The 14751-nt window shown below is 45.2% G+C and overlaps 1 protein-coding gene across 1 annotated transcript in view; it reads left to right on the top strand.

Moving 5' to 3' along the window:
* arid4b (AT-rich interaction domain 4B) overlaps positions 1–13830 on the top strand; it is a 230042-nt gene extending 216212 nt beyond the window's left edge. The window contains exons 22-26 of the mRNA XM_065008441.1: positions 2106–2285; positions 4825–4938; positions 5723–5941; positions 8631–8777; positions 10922–13830. Of these exons, the coding sequence (XP_064864513.1) occupies positions 2106–2285; positions 4825–4938; positions 5723–5941; positions 8631–8777; positions 10922–11064 (803 nt within the window). The 3' untranslated portion in view covers positions 11065–13830. The remainder of the gene's footprint in view (positions 1–2105; positions 2286–4824; positions 4939–5722; positions 5942–8630; positions 8778–10921) is intronic.
* Positions 13831–14751: the final 921 nt, after the last annotated feature.

The raw sequence follows: 14751 nt of genomic DNA on the forward strand, positions 1-14751 counted from the left end.
ACGTGTTTCCCTTTAGGTAACCATGATTGACAGAGGTTGAACAATGATTCCAAGCACCACCCTCCTTTTGAAGCTTCCAGTCTGTTATTCAAACTCAATCAGCATGACAGAGTGATCTCCAGCCTTGTCCTCGTCAACACTCACACCTGTGTTGACGAGAGAATCACTGACATGATGTCAGCTGGTCCTTTTGTGGCAGGGCTGAAATGCAGTGGAAATGTTTTTGGGGGATTCAGTTCATCTACATGGCAAAGAGGGACTTTGTAATTAATTGCAATTCATCTGATTTGCATATACATTCTGGAGTATATGCAAATTGCCACCATACAAACTGAGGCAGCAGGCCTTGTGTTTTAGGTTATTGTCCTGCTGAAAGGTGAATTCATCTCCCAGGTGAAAAGCAAACTGAACCAGGTTTTCCTCGAGGATTTGCCTGTGCTTAGCTCTGTTACGTTTCTTTTTTAACCTGAAAAAATCCCCTCCTTATTGAGTACAAGCATACTCAATATGCTGCATATAACATGATGTATACCACTATGTTTGAAAATATGAAGAGTGGTACTCAATTATGTGTTGTATTGGGTTTGCCCTAAACATAACACTGTGTATTCAGGACAAAAAATGAATTGCTTTGCCAAATTTGTTGTAGTTTTACTTTAGTGCCTTGTTGCAAACAGGATGCATGTTTTCAAATATTTGTATTCTGTACAGGCTTTCTTCTTTTCACTCTGTCATTTATGTTAATATTGTGGAGTAACTACAATGTTGTTGATCCATCCTCAAGTTTCTCCTATCACAGCCATTAAACTCTGTAACTGTTTTAAAGTTACCATTGGCCTCGTGGTGAAATCCCTGAGCAGTTTCCTTCCTCTCCGGCAACTGAGTTAGGAATGAGGCCTGTATCTTCGTAGTGATTGGGTGTATTGATACACCATCCGAAGTGTCATTAATCACTTCACCATGCTCAAAGGGACATTCAATGTCTGCATTTTTTTTTTTTTTTACCCATCTACCAATAGGTGCCCTTCTTTGTGAGGCATTGGAAAACCTCCCTGGTCTTTGTGGTTGAATCTGTGTTTGAAATTCACTGCTCGACTGAGAGACCTGACAGATAATTGTATTTGTGGAGTACAGAGATGAGGTAGTCATTCGTAAATCATGTTAACCACTATTATTGCGCACAGAGTGAGTTTTTATGTGACTTGTTAAGCAAATTTGTACTCCTGAACTTATTTAGGCTTGTCATAACAAAGGGGTTGAATACTTCGACACGAGACATTTTAGCTTTTCATTTTGTATGAATTTGTAAAACATAATTCTAGTTTTAAAATGATGGGGTATTGTGTGAAGTCCGGTGACCCAAAAAAATCTAAATCAATTTTAAATGAAGGCTGTAACACGACAATAAAGTGAAGGGCTGTGAATACCTTCTGAATGCACTGTAACACACTGTGTGGTGAATACCTTCTGAATGCACTGCACTGTAACTCACTGTGTGGTGAGTACCTTCTGAATGCACTGTAACTCACTGTGTGGTGAATACCTTCTGAATGCACTGCACTGTAACTCACTGTGTGGTGAATACCTTCTGAATGCACTGTAACTCACTGTGTGGTGAATACCTTCTGAATGCACTGTAACTCACTGTGTGGTGAATACCTTCTGAATGCACTGTAACTCACTGTGTGGTGAATACCTTCTGAATGCACTGTAACTCACTGTGTGGTGAATACCTTCTGAATGCACTGTAACTCACTGTGTGGTGAATACCTTCTGAATGCACTGCACTGTAACTCACTGTGTGGTGAGTACCTTCTGAATGCACTGTAACTCACTGTGTGGTGAATACCTTCTCTGTGTGTGTGTGTGTGTGTGTGTGTGTGTGTGTGTGTGTGTGTGTGTGTGTGTGTGTGTGTGGGTGTGGATGGGTTCGGCATAGCAGAAGACCCAACTTCCATCTCGTATGGATCAATACAGCTGTATTGTTCATTGGGTTAGAACGGCCTTTCCCAACACCCCCAGACACACACACGTCAGCAGCGGTGGGTTTTGGTCAGAAGACCGATTTCTGTCTCGTATGGATCAATGAAGTTGTTCTTTTCCAGACCAGGAGCAGGGAGAGCCCCACCACCATGGGGGGGCAGGATCCCCCTCCTCGCAGAGTAAAGTCTCCCTCCTAGACGGTCCAGGTAGCCTGTCCTCCTCTCACAGCCACTCCAACTCTACCTGCAGTCTGGAGCTCAGTAGTAGCAGTCGGCACGACAACACTGAACACAAAGCCAAAGGTAAGGAACCTCAGCTAACACTGAACACAAAGCCAAAGGTAAGGAACCTCAGCTAACACTGAACACAAAGCCAAAGGTAAGGAACCTCAGCTAACACTGAACACAAAGCCAAAGGTAAGGAACCTCAGCTAACACTGAACACAAAGCCAAAGGTAAGGAACCTCAGCTAACACTGAACACAAAGCCAAAGGTAAGGAACCTCAGCTAACACTGAACACAAAGCCAAAGGTAAGGAACCTCAGCTAACACTGAACACAAAGCCAAAGGTAAGGAACCTCAGCTAACACTGAACACAAAGCCAAAGGTAAGGAACCTCAGCTAACACTGAACACAAAGCCAAAGGTAAGGAACCTCAGCTAACACTGAACACAAAGCCAAAGGTAAGGAACCTCAGCTAACACTGAACACAAAGCCAAAGGTAAGGAACCTCAGCTAACACTGAACACAAAGCCAAAGGTAAGGAACCTCAGCTAACACTGAACACAAAGCCAAAGGTAAGGAACCTCAGCTAACACTGAACACAAAGCCAAAGGTAAGGAACCTCAGCTAACACTGAACACAAAGCCAAAGGTAAGGAACCTCAGCTAACACTGAACACAAAGCCAAAGGTAAGGAACCTCAGCTAACACTGAACACAAAGCCAAAGGTAAGGAACCTCAGCTAACACTGAACACAAAGCCAAAGGTAAGTACGGAAATGCCTGACAGATAAAATTAGCAAAATAAATACAGTTTGTTCCTGTTACAATATTTTAAAGCTTTTTGTTAGCCTTGTATGGTACTAGTATAGGTAAAGACTTCGGTCCAATAGCCTACATTAGACAATTTACATTGTAGATGTGCTCAAAAATGCCTGTTCATATGATGGTTGTGTGTAATTTTTAACCAAAGCAGGGCGATTCAAATGGGTACATAGGTAATACCTTTACAGAGGACTTCTTCTCCATCTAGTTTTATTTCAACAGATTACAGAAAGTTACTGACGTGCTTGGTGATTCAGATTCACATCGGGCACCGCCTGTTGGTGATTCAGATACACATCGGGCACCGCCTGTTGGTGATTCAAATTCACATCGGGCACCGCCTGTTGGGGATTCAGATACACATCGGGCACCGCCTGTTGGGGATTCAGATTCACATCGGGCACCGCCTGTTGGTGATTCAGATTCACATCGGGCACCGCGTGTTGGTGATTCAGATTCACATCGGGCACCGCCTGTTGGGGATTCAGATTTACATCGGGCACCGCCTGTTGGTGATTCAGATACACATCGGGCACCGCCTGTTGGGGTTTCAGATTCACATCGGGCACCGCCTGTAGGGGATTCAGATTCACATCGGGCACCGCCTGTTGGGGATTCAGATTCACATCGGGCACCGCCTGTTGGGGATTCAGATTCACATCGGGCACCGCCTGTTGGTGATTCAGATACACATTGGGCACCGCCTGTTGGGGTTTCAGATTCACATCGGGCACCGCCTGTAGGGGATTCAGATTCACATCGGGCACCGCCTGTAGGGGATTCAGATTCACATCGGGCACCGCCTGTTGGTGATTCAGATTCACATCGGGCACCGCCTGTTGGGGATTCAGATACACATCGGGCACCGCCTGTTGGGGATTCAGATTCACATCGGGCACCGCCTGTTGGTGATTCAGATTCACATCGGGCACCGCCTGTTGGTGATTCAGATTCACATCGGGCACCGCCTGTTGGGGATTCAGATTCACATCGGGCACCGCCTGTTGATGATTCAGATACACATCGGGCACCGCCTGTTGGGGTTTCAGATTCACATCGGGCACCGCCTGTAGGGGATTCAGATTCACATCGGGCACCGCCTGTTGGGGATTCAGATTCACATCGGGCACCGCCTGTTGGGGATTCAGATACACATCGGGCACCGCCTGTTGGTGATTCAGATTCACATCGGGCACCGCCTGTTGGGGATTCAGATTCACATCGGGCACCGCCTGTTGGTGATTCAGATACACATCGGGCACCGCCTGTTGGGGTTTCAGATTCACATCGGGCACCGCCTGTAGGGGATTCAGATTCACATCGGGCACCGCCTGTTGGGGATTCAGATTCACATCGGACACCGCCTGTTGGGGATTGAGATACACATCGGGCACTGCCTGTTGGTGATTCAGATACACATCGGGCACCGCCTGTTGGTGATTCAGATACACATCGGGCACCGCCTGTTGGGGATTCAGATACACATCGGGCACCGCCTGTTGGGGATTCAGATACACATCGGGCACCGTCTGTTGGGGATTCAGATTCACATGGGGCACCGCCTGTTGGTGATTCAGATACACATCGGGCACCGTCTGTTGGGGATTCAGATACACATCGGGCACCGTCTGTTGGGGATTCAGATACACATCGGGCACCGTCTCTCTGCCTCATTCTCCCACTTTGGGAATAAAGTATTTATTTGAAGGGACTCCACATACTCTCCTGTTCTTCTCTCTATTCTCTCTGACAAAACTAGCATCATGTTCTCACAGTCCTCCTGTCTTCTCCTTCCAGTGTCTGCCAGCCACAAGCGTCAGAAGGAACAGCAGGCAGGTGGAGCAGCAAAGAAACCCAAGCCAAACAGAAAGAGCTCAGTGCCTCCCAAGAAGAACAATAACAGAAAAGCTGGTAAGGAAGAGAGTGACAGTACCCACTAGTTTACTGAGGCCTACGCTAGGGCTGGTGAATCTGAGGCCTACGCTAGAGCTGGTGAATCTGAGGCCTACGCTAGGGCTGGTGAATCTGAGGCCTACGCTAGGGCTGGTGAATCTGAGGCCTACGCTAGGGCTGGTGAATCTGAGGCCTACGCTAAGGCTGGTGAATCTGAGGCCTACACTAGGGCTGGTGAATTTGGCCAGTATGTATTATGCGTCTTAGAGTAGGAGTTGAATAAGATTATATTGATAGGGGGAGGACCTGATCCTAGATCAGCACTCTGAGATGCATGATACACATGGCCCCTGACTGGCTTCCTACCTCTCCTATTGCTCTCTCCTTCTGGCATCTGAAATGATCAGAACCACAGGAAGATTATTTTATAGAAGCTGTAGAACCAGTTGTTCTTTTATAGAATCTTTAGAACCAGTTGTTCTTTTATAGAATCTTTAGAACCAGTTGTTCTTTTATAGAATCTTTAGAACCAGTTGTTCTTTTATAGAAGCTGTAGAACCAGTTGTTCTTTTATAGAAGCTGTAGAACCAGTTGTTATTTTATAGAAGCTGTAGAACCAGTTGTTATTTTATAAAAGCTTTAGAACCAGTTGTTATTTTATAGAAGTACGTCTTCTGTTCGTTCTAACAACTCTCCAAGCACAAGCAATTAATCTACTTGTATGAGTTGTTGAAATGACAATTACACTTGTAGCTAATTAATATATTCCGTCTGTTCGGTCTCCTCATCCTCCCCCCTACAGCCCACAGCAGTGACAGTGAAGACCAGTCATTGGGCGAGAGCACAGCCAAGTCTTCAGTCTCCAAGACCCATGGTGCAGCAGACATGAAGGGGTCCATCTCGCCCAAGTGTCCCGGCCTGGGACAGGGACGCACCCCTCCATCCAGCCAGAAGTACCACAAGCAGCATGGTGACCCTGACCACCATCACCATCTTCACAGTCGGGAACATCACCGGGAGCGTGAGCACCATCACCCTCACCACAGAGAGCACCATAGAGAGCACCCTCGCCACAGAGAGCACCATAAAGAGCACCACAGAGAGCACCATAAAGAGCACCCTCGCCACAGAGAGCACCATAGAGAGCACCATAAAGACCACCCTCGCCACAGAGAGCACCATAAAGACCACCCTCGCCACAGAGAGCACCATATTGAGCACCCTCACCACAGAGAGCACCCTAGAGAGCACCCTCGCCACAGAGAGCACCATAGAGAGCACCATAAAGAGCACCCTCGCCACAGAGAGCACCATATTGAGCACCCTCACCACAGAGAGCACCCTCACCATAGAGAGCACCATAAAGAGCACCCTCGCCACAGAGAGCACCATATTGAGCACCCTCACCACAGAGAGCACCATAGAGAGCACCCTCACCATAGAGAGCACCATAGAGAGCACCTTCACCATAGAGAGCACCCTCACCACAGAGAGCACCCTCACCATAGAGAGCACCATAAAGAGCACCCTCGCCACAGAGAGCACCATATTGAGCACCCTCACCACAGAGAGCACCATAGAGAGCACCCTCACCATCGAGAGCACCATAGAGAGCACCTTCACCATAGAGAGCACCCTCACCACAGAGAGCACCATAGAGAGCACCCTCACCATAGAGAGCACCACAGAGAGCACCTTCGCCACAGAGAGCACCATATTGAGCACCCTTACCATAGAGAGTACCATAAAGAGCACCCTCACCATAGAGAGCACCATAGAGAGCACCCTCACCATAGAGAGCACCCTAACCACAGAGAGCACCATAGAGAGCACCCTCACCATAGAGAGCACCACAGAGAGCACCTTCACCATAGAGAGCACCCTTACCATAGAGAGTACCATAAAGAGCACCCTCACCATAGAGAGCACCATAGAGAGCACCCTCACCATAGAGAGCACCCTAACCATAGAGATCACTCGCACCATAGAGAGCACCATAGAGAGCACCATATAGTTTCAACTGAAATTGTTCACCATGAACTGTGCGATATCGCTAGCTAGCTAACAATTGTTTAATTCCTTGCTCGCTCATTTAGCTGTGTTGGTGTTTACAATGTCATTTTGGCTAGCTAGCTAAATTGTACAGGCTGCATTTGGTCTATATCCATGCTGTTACAATAACCAAACGGGTGGATAAGCAAATAATTTGTGAAACCACGATGTAATGCAGCACAACAACAGAATTCTCAAACATGACAGAATCAATTTGATTGGCTGTTGCGTGCAATTTCAGTCGCGTTTTGAGTCGCTTCATGTAAAAAGCTAGTTTCCTGTCATAAAATTGCATGACAGTTGGTTCGTGTAACTCCAGTGTGTCTGGATAGTTTGGTTCGATACCAGCGACAGTTTACACAGCCTCACCAACCCCATCCAGATATACGCTAGCTACAGGAATTCTCATGTACCATCCCATTTACGTCCCGCTGTACAAGTAGACTTGCTTACTAGATGTAAAGCCCTGTGTGACAATTGACATGCGGCACACTGTGTTGTTTAGCATTGTAGTCAGAATCACCCCACCGAGTCCTGTCGTTTAAATGTAGTTTCTCTCCATCCCACTGAATCCTCTCTTTTAAATGTAGTTTCTCTCCATCCCACTGAGTCCTGTCGTTTACATTTAACATTTAAGTCATTTAGCAGACGCTCTTATCCAGAGCGACTTACAGTTTAAATGTAGTTTCTCTCCATCCCACTGAATCCTCTCTTTTAAATGTAGTTTCTCTCCATCCCACTGAGTCCTCTCCTTTAAATGTTGTTTCTCTCCATCCCACTGAGTCCTCTCCTTTAAATGTTGTTCCTCTCCATCCCACTGAGTCCTCTCCTTTAAATGTTGTTCCTCTCCATCCCACTGAGTCCTCTCCTTTAAATGTTGTTCCTCTCCATCCCACTGAGTCCTCTCCTTTAAATGTTGTTTCTCTCCATCCCACTGAATCCTCTCCTTTAAATGTTGTTCCTCTCCATCCCACTGAGTCCTCTCCTTTAAATGTTGTTTCTCTCCATCCCACTGAATCCTCTCCTTTAAATGTTGTTCCTCTCCATCCCACTGAATCCTCTCCTTTAAATGTTGTTCCTCTCCATCCCACTGAGTCCTCTCCTTTAAATGTTGTTTCTCTAGATCCCACTGAGTCATGTCGTTTAAATGTTGGTCCTCTCCTTTAAATGTTGTTCCTCTCCATCCCACTGAGTCCTCTCCTTTAAATGTTGTTCCTCTCCATCCCACTGAGTCCTCTCCTTTAAATGTTGTTTCTCTCCATCCCACTGAGACCTCTCCTTTAAATGTTGTTTCTCAAGCAAGAATTTAGCCAGGTCTTTCTGGAAGTGGTCTGATTGAGGAGGGGAAGGCTAGCTGTTATTGGCAGAAAGATTTGGGAACTCTGGGTGTATTAACACATTTATTGCATGGTGATGTCACCAGGCAGGCCAAAACACCATCCCACCAAAACAGGCTGAAATTTCAGGTTGTCTTTTCAAACTGCACTTACACTTATTATCGTCATTTTCACAATTTCACCGTATTTTTCCAACCTCATAGTGTGGAAATATATATAAAACACAGGCAAATCTAATGTTTGACTGCACTGGGCCTTTAAAACATGTTGTTGTCACTCGCTGAAACCGGTCTTCATATCTCTTCTTCTCTCCTCACCTAGCGGACCTGGACAAGATGTCTAGTCTGGAGAGGATCTCCTTCCTCCAGGAGAAGCTGCAGGACATCAGGAACCACTACCTGTCCCTCAAGTCTGAGGTGGCCTCCATCGACCGACGACGCAAACGCATCAAGAAGAAGGAGCGAGAGAGTGAGTCATTCCACAATTTAAAAATAAAATGTACCATGTACTGTAATTCCGGACTGAGAACCACGACAGACCTTTTTGAGTTTATCTCTGTATGTCTTGTGGCTGTAGATGTACAGTGCCTTCTGAAAGTAATCATACCCCTTGACTTAGTTCCACACTTTACAGCCTGAATTAGAAACGCATTTAAAAAATGATAATCTCACCCATCTACACACAATACCCCATCATGACATCAAAACCCCATCATGACATCACAAACCTCATCATGACATCACAATACCCCATCATGACAAAGTGAAAACAGGTTTTTATTGAAAATTAAATACAGAAATCTAATTTACCTAAGTATTCAGACCCCTTTGCTATTATAATCCTTGAGCATTTCACCAATGGGTGAGTGGTGAGACGGAAGCCACTCCTAAGAAAAAAGGGCACATGACCGAACACCTGGAGTTTGTACGTGAAAGACTGAGATCATAAGGGAAAAGATTCTGTGGTCTGATGAGACAAAAAGTTAACTATTTGCCCTGAATGCAAAGCACTATGTCTGGAGAAAGCCAGGCACAGCTCATCACCCGATTACCGTGAAGCATGGAGGTGGCGGCATCATGCTATGGGGATGCTTTTCAGCGGCAGGGACTGGGAGACTGGTAAGGATAGAGGGAACAATGAAAGGAGACAAATAAAGGCTAATCTTTGATGAGAACCTGCTTCAGAGTGAAAATGACCTTAGACTGGGGGCGAAGATTTTACATTCCATCAGGACAATGACCCCAATCATACAGTCAAAGCAATGCTGGAATGGCTTCAGAACAACAATGTTAAAGTCATTGAGTGGCCCAGCAGAAGCCCAGACTTGAATCCCATTGAAAATCCTTGGAAAAACTTGAAGATTGCTGTTCATCGCAGCACCTCATCTGACTTAACAAAGCAAAAATGTATAAAAACATGTATTCACATTATCATTATGGGCTATTGTGTGTTGATTGGTGATTTTTTTTAAAATCCATTAAAAAATCCATGTAACACAACAAAATGTGGAATCAGTCAAGGGGTATGAATACTTTCTGAAGGCACTGTGTCTCGTGGCTGTAGATGAATCAATCAATCAAATGTATTTATAAAGCCCATCTTACATCAGCTGATGTCACAAAGTGCTGTACAAAAACCCCAAACAGCAAGCAATGCAGGTGTAGAAGCACGGTGGCTAGGAAAAACTGTGGCTGTCTAGTGGCTGTAGATGGCTGTCTAGTGGCTGTCTAATGGCTGTGTAGATGGCTGTGTAGATGGCTGTGTAGATGGCGGTCTAGTGGCTGTGTAGATGGCTGTGTAGATGGCTGTGTAGATGGCGGTCTAGTGGCTGTAGATGGCTGTGTAGTGGCTGTAGATGGCTGTCTAGTGGCTGTAGATGGCTGTCTAATGGCTGTGTAGATGGCTGTGTAGTGGCTGTAGATGGCTGTCCAGTGGCTGTCTAATGGCTGTGTAGTGGCTCACCAGTCATCCTCCCTATATGTCCTGTTATATGTTGAATAGACCTAGAAGGTCTCACCAGTCATCCTGCTCCATCTGACCACCATGTTGTTTCTGCTCCATCTGACCACCATGTTGTTTCTGCTCCATCTGACCACCATGTTGTTTCTGACCACCATGTTGTTTCTGCTCCATCTGACCACCATGTTGTTTCTGCTCCATCTGACCACCATGTTGTTTCTACTCAATCTGACCACCATGTTGTTTCTGACCACCATGTTGTTTCTGCTCCATCTGACCACCATGTTGTTTCTGCTCCATCTGACCACCATGTTGTTTCTGCTCCATCTGACCACCATGTTGTTTCTGCTCCATCTGACCACCATGTTGTTTCTGCTCCATCTGACCACCATGTTGTTTCTGCATCATCTGACCACCATGTTGTTTCTGACCACCATGTTGTTTCTGCTCCATCTGACCACCATGTTGTTTCTGCTCCATCTGACCACCATGTTGTTTCTGACCACCATGTTGTTTCTGCTCCATCTGACCACCATGTTGTTTCTGACCACCATGTTGTTTCTGCTCCATCTGACCACCATGTTGTTTCTGCTCCATCTGACCACCATGTTGTTTCTACTCCATCTGACCACCATGTTGTTTTTTCTCTCCAGGTACGGTGGCAGCATCTTCCTCCTCTTCCTCGTCCCCGTCCTCCAGCTCTCTAACAGCAGCAGTGATGTTGACGCTAGCCGACACTCCTGTGTCGTCCTCTTCCTCCTCTCAGAACTCTGTGGTGTCTGTAGAGTGTAGGTGACAGGACAACCCCTCACCCCTCCCAACCTTCCGAGGCCCAGGACACAGCACTGAGCACTTAACCAGCACCACCCTGGTCCCCATCCCAAAATACCCCCAACACCCACCAAGGCCCCATCCCTACCACTAACGCCTCCACTCCAAAGCCTCAGTACATCCCCACCTCAAACCGGAGAGCACCCAGGCATCAATGCCCCCACTTAAACCTCCCCTCTTATCCATGCCTCTCCACCCCAGAGCCCCTTTCCAACAGTTTGGCCTCGTCACCCCTACTCCCAACTCCCTCCCAGCAGGACAGACAACACAATCTCTATACTGGAACAACCACAGGGATACAGCAACACAGACAACCAGACCAACAAGACAAAACAAACACTATTTTCTATCCACAGCTGTTTCCTTGGCAAGCTAATTGCACTTAAGTGCACTTTTATGAAGATTTTGAGGGGGAAGAGAATACGACCAACCAAAAAAAAGAAAGAAATTTGATTGATAAACATTTCTAAGAGTTGTTTTCTTCAAGCAATAGTGATTCTTTCCATCTCGAGGTAGTTTAGATTGGGTTGACGACGGTGTGTACTGTGTCATCAAGGTCCTTGTCCTATGGAGCCCTGTGTATGTAGTGGCTGTCAAAGGGAAATGTGCAAGGCTCAAAGTCACATGATGATGTACATACTAAAACATACGCTTGTAGTGCGTGTACTGTTGGAACACATGCATTTCTCTCTCTGTCCGTCTTCACTTCTTTAAGCTACCACGCCTTTCGAATGGTACTCTTATCTTGACCCGTGACCGTGGTCTGTAAGCGCTGTGTGGAGGAGAGAGAGGCTTCGTATGTCGGCTCACTGTAGAGATCCAGAGAAGTGACTTTGAAGCCATGAAGCTGATGAACACGAGACTACTGTTAGGGCCTTGTTGTTGTGTCTAACCCTGAGACACCTCTTAAGAGGGAACATTCCCCCTCCTGTCCGACTCTCTTAGCCCTGATGGTTCTTAGAAATTAAAAACGGTCCGTCTTTCAGAGGCATGAGTGACAGACTGCTCCGGCCAGGCCTGTGACTGTGTACATGACAGATATTTCTAGCAAGATATTCATGTGATCATATTGATATTCCTAATGATTGTAGAGGTGGAGAGTACTAATCTCTTTCTGTCAGACAGGATCTAATGTCTATAGGAATGAGTCCCAAAATGGAACCCTTTTTACCTATATCGTGCACTACTTTCTATGGGCTCTGGTGTAAAGTGTAGTGCACGATATAGGGAATAGGGTTCCATTTGGAACACAACCCTTAGTCTGCTCCTTAATAAGGTCCCCAGTTAATATGGCAGTATATACATACATGTGTAATGATGGAGATGTCTGGCAGGTTGAAGGAAACCTTAATGGAGAGCGTTGTATCTTGTCTTTTCAACTCATGCTTCTTGTATTTCTAATCAGTGTTTTTATCACGCCGTTCAGATGATCTACATTAGACGCTCCAGATGGAGAAGAAAGCACCCTCTGAATTAAATGACAAACTGCCAAGGGGATCTACACAGCATTCTGCATTAAAAAAAATATGCTGAACTAAAATAGAAAAGCAACATGCAACAATTTCAAACATTTTGACCGAGTTACAGTTCATTTAAAGGAAATCAGTCAATTGAAATTAATTCATTAGGCCCTAATCTATGGATTTCACATGACTGGGAATACAGATATGCATCTGTTGGTCACAGATACCGTAAATGAAAAAAGGTAGGGTCGTGGATCAGAGACCCAGTCAGTATCTGGTGTGACCAGATCCTCATGCAGCGAGACACATCTCCTTCACATAGAGTTGATCAGGCTGTTGATTGTGGCCTGTGGAATGTTGTCCCACTCCTCTTCAATGGCTGTGTGACGTTGCTGGATATTGGTGGGAACTGGAACATGACGATCCAGAGCATCCCAAACATGCTCAATAGGTGACATGTCTGGTGAGTACGCAGGCCATGGAAGAACTGGGACATGCTGTCATACACATCGATCCAGAGCATCCCAAACATGCTCAATGGGTGACATGTCTGGTGAGTATGCAGGCCATGGAAGAACTGGGACACTTTCAGCTTCCAGGAATTGTGAACAGATCCGTGCGACATGTGGACGTGCATTATCATGCTGAAACAGGAGGTGATGGCGGCGGATGAATTGATACGACAATGGGCCTCGGGATCTCGTCATGGTATCCCTGTGCATTCAAATTGCCATCGATAAAATGCAATTGTGTTCGTTGTCCGTAGCTTATGCCTGTCCATACCATAACCCCACCGCCACCACGGGGCACTCTGTTCACAACGTTGACATCAGCAAACCACTCGCCCACACGACGCCATACACGTGGTCTGCGGTTGTGAGGCCGGTTGGACATACTGCCACATTCTCTAAAACGACGATGGAGGCGGCTTATGGTAGAGAAATTAACATTAAATTATCTGGCAACAGCTCTGGTGGACATTCCTGCAGTCAGCATGCCAATTGCACGCTCCCTCAAAACTTGAGGAATCTGTGGCATTGTGTTGTTTGACAAAACTGCACATTTTAGAGTGGCCTTTTATTGTCCTCAGCACAAGGTGCACATGTGTAATGATCATGCTGTTTAATCTCCTTGAAATGCCACACTTGTCAGGTGGATGCATTATCTTGGCAAAGGAGAAATGCTCACTAACAGGGATGTAAACATTTGAGAGAAATAAACATTTCTGGGATCTTTTATTTCAGCTGAAATATGGGACCAACACTCTACATGTTGCATTTATATTTTTGTTCAGTGTATATAGTAATATATATAATGTATAATTCCCAGGTTTGTAATTGATTATTCCAAGAGAAATATACTAAAACAGTAGGTGTTCTACCAGTATGTTTCCAACTCCTCATCAGTCCTGTGTTCTTCTATAACCTGTAGGGGTGAGATTTGATGAGTCTATACAGATTCAGCATTCTTATCAAATCTTTACCCCTACAGATTATAGTAGTCTGTTCAGATTATAGTAGTCTGTTCAGATTATAGTAGTCTGTTCAGATTATAGTAGTCTGTTCAGATTATAGTAGTCTGTTCAGATTATAGTAGTCTGTACAGATTATAGTAGTCTGTTCAGATTATAGTCGTCTGTTCAGATTAAAGTCGTCTGTTCAGATTATAGTAGTCTGTTCAGATTATAGTCTGTTCAGATTATAGTAGTCTGTTCAGATTATAGTAGTCTGTACAGATTATAGTAGTCTGTTCAGATTATAGTCGTCTGTACAGATTATAGTAGTCTGTTCAGATTATAGTCGTCTGTACAGATTATAGTAGTCTGTTCAGATTATAGTCGTCTGTACAGATTATAGTAGTCTGTACAGATTATAGTCGTCTGTACAGATTAAAGTAGTTTGTTCAGATTATAGTAGTCTGTACAGATTATAGTAGTCTGTACAGATTAAAGTAGTTTGTTATGCTGCAGAAGACATTTAGAAATCTAATAAGAATGTGTCCGAGATGTGTAATTGATTGTTCCAAGATTATTATATAGAAAATATAAAGTGAAACACATTGACAGTAAAGTTATAAAGGTCATCGATGGTGTTTCCAAATCCTGTTCTCCAGTTCTCCTTTTAATCAACTCTTCACCCCCCCCCTTACCACCAACAAATAATCATGTTGTTACCCCCCCCCAACAAATA

The sequence above is a fragment of the Oncorhynchus nerka genome, linkage group LG23 (genome assembly GCF_034236695.1).
Source record: "Oncorhynchus nerka isolate Pitt River linkage group LG23, Oner_Uvic_2.0, whole genome shotgun sequence".
Lineage (NCBI taxonomy): Eukaryota > Metazoa > Chordata > Actinopteri > Salmoniformes > Salmonidae > Oncorhynchus > Oncorhynchus nerka.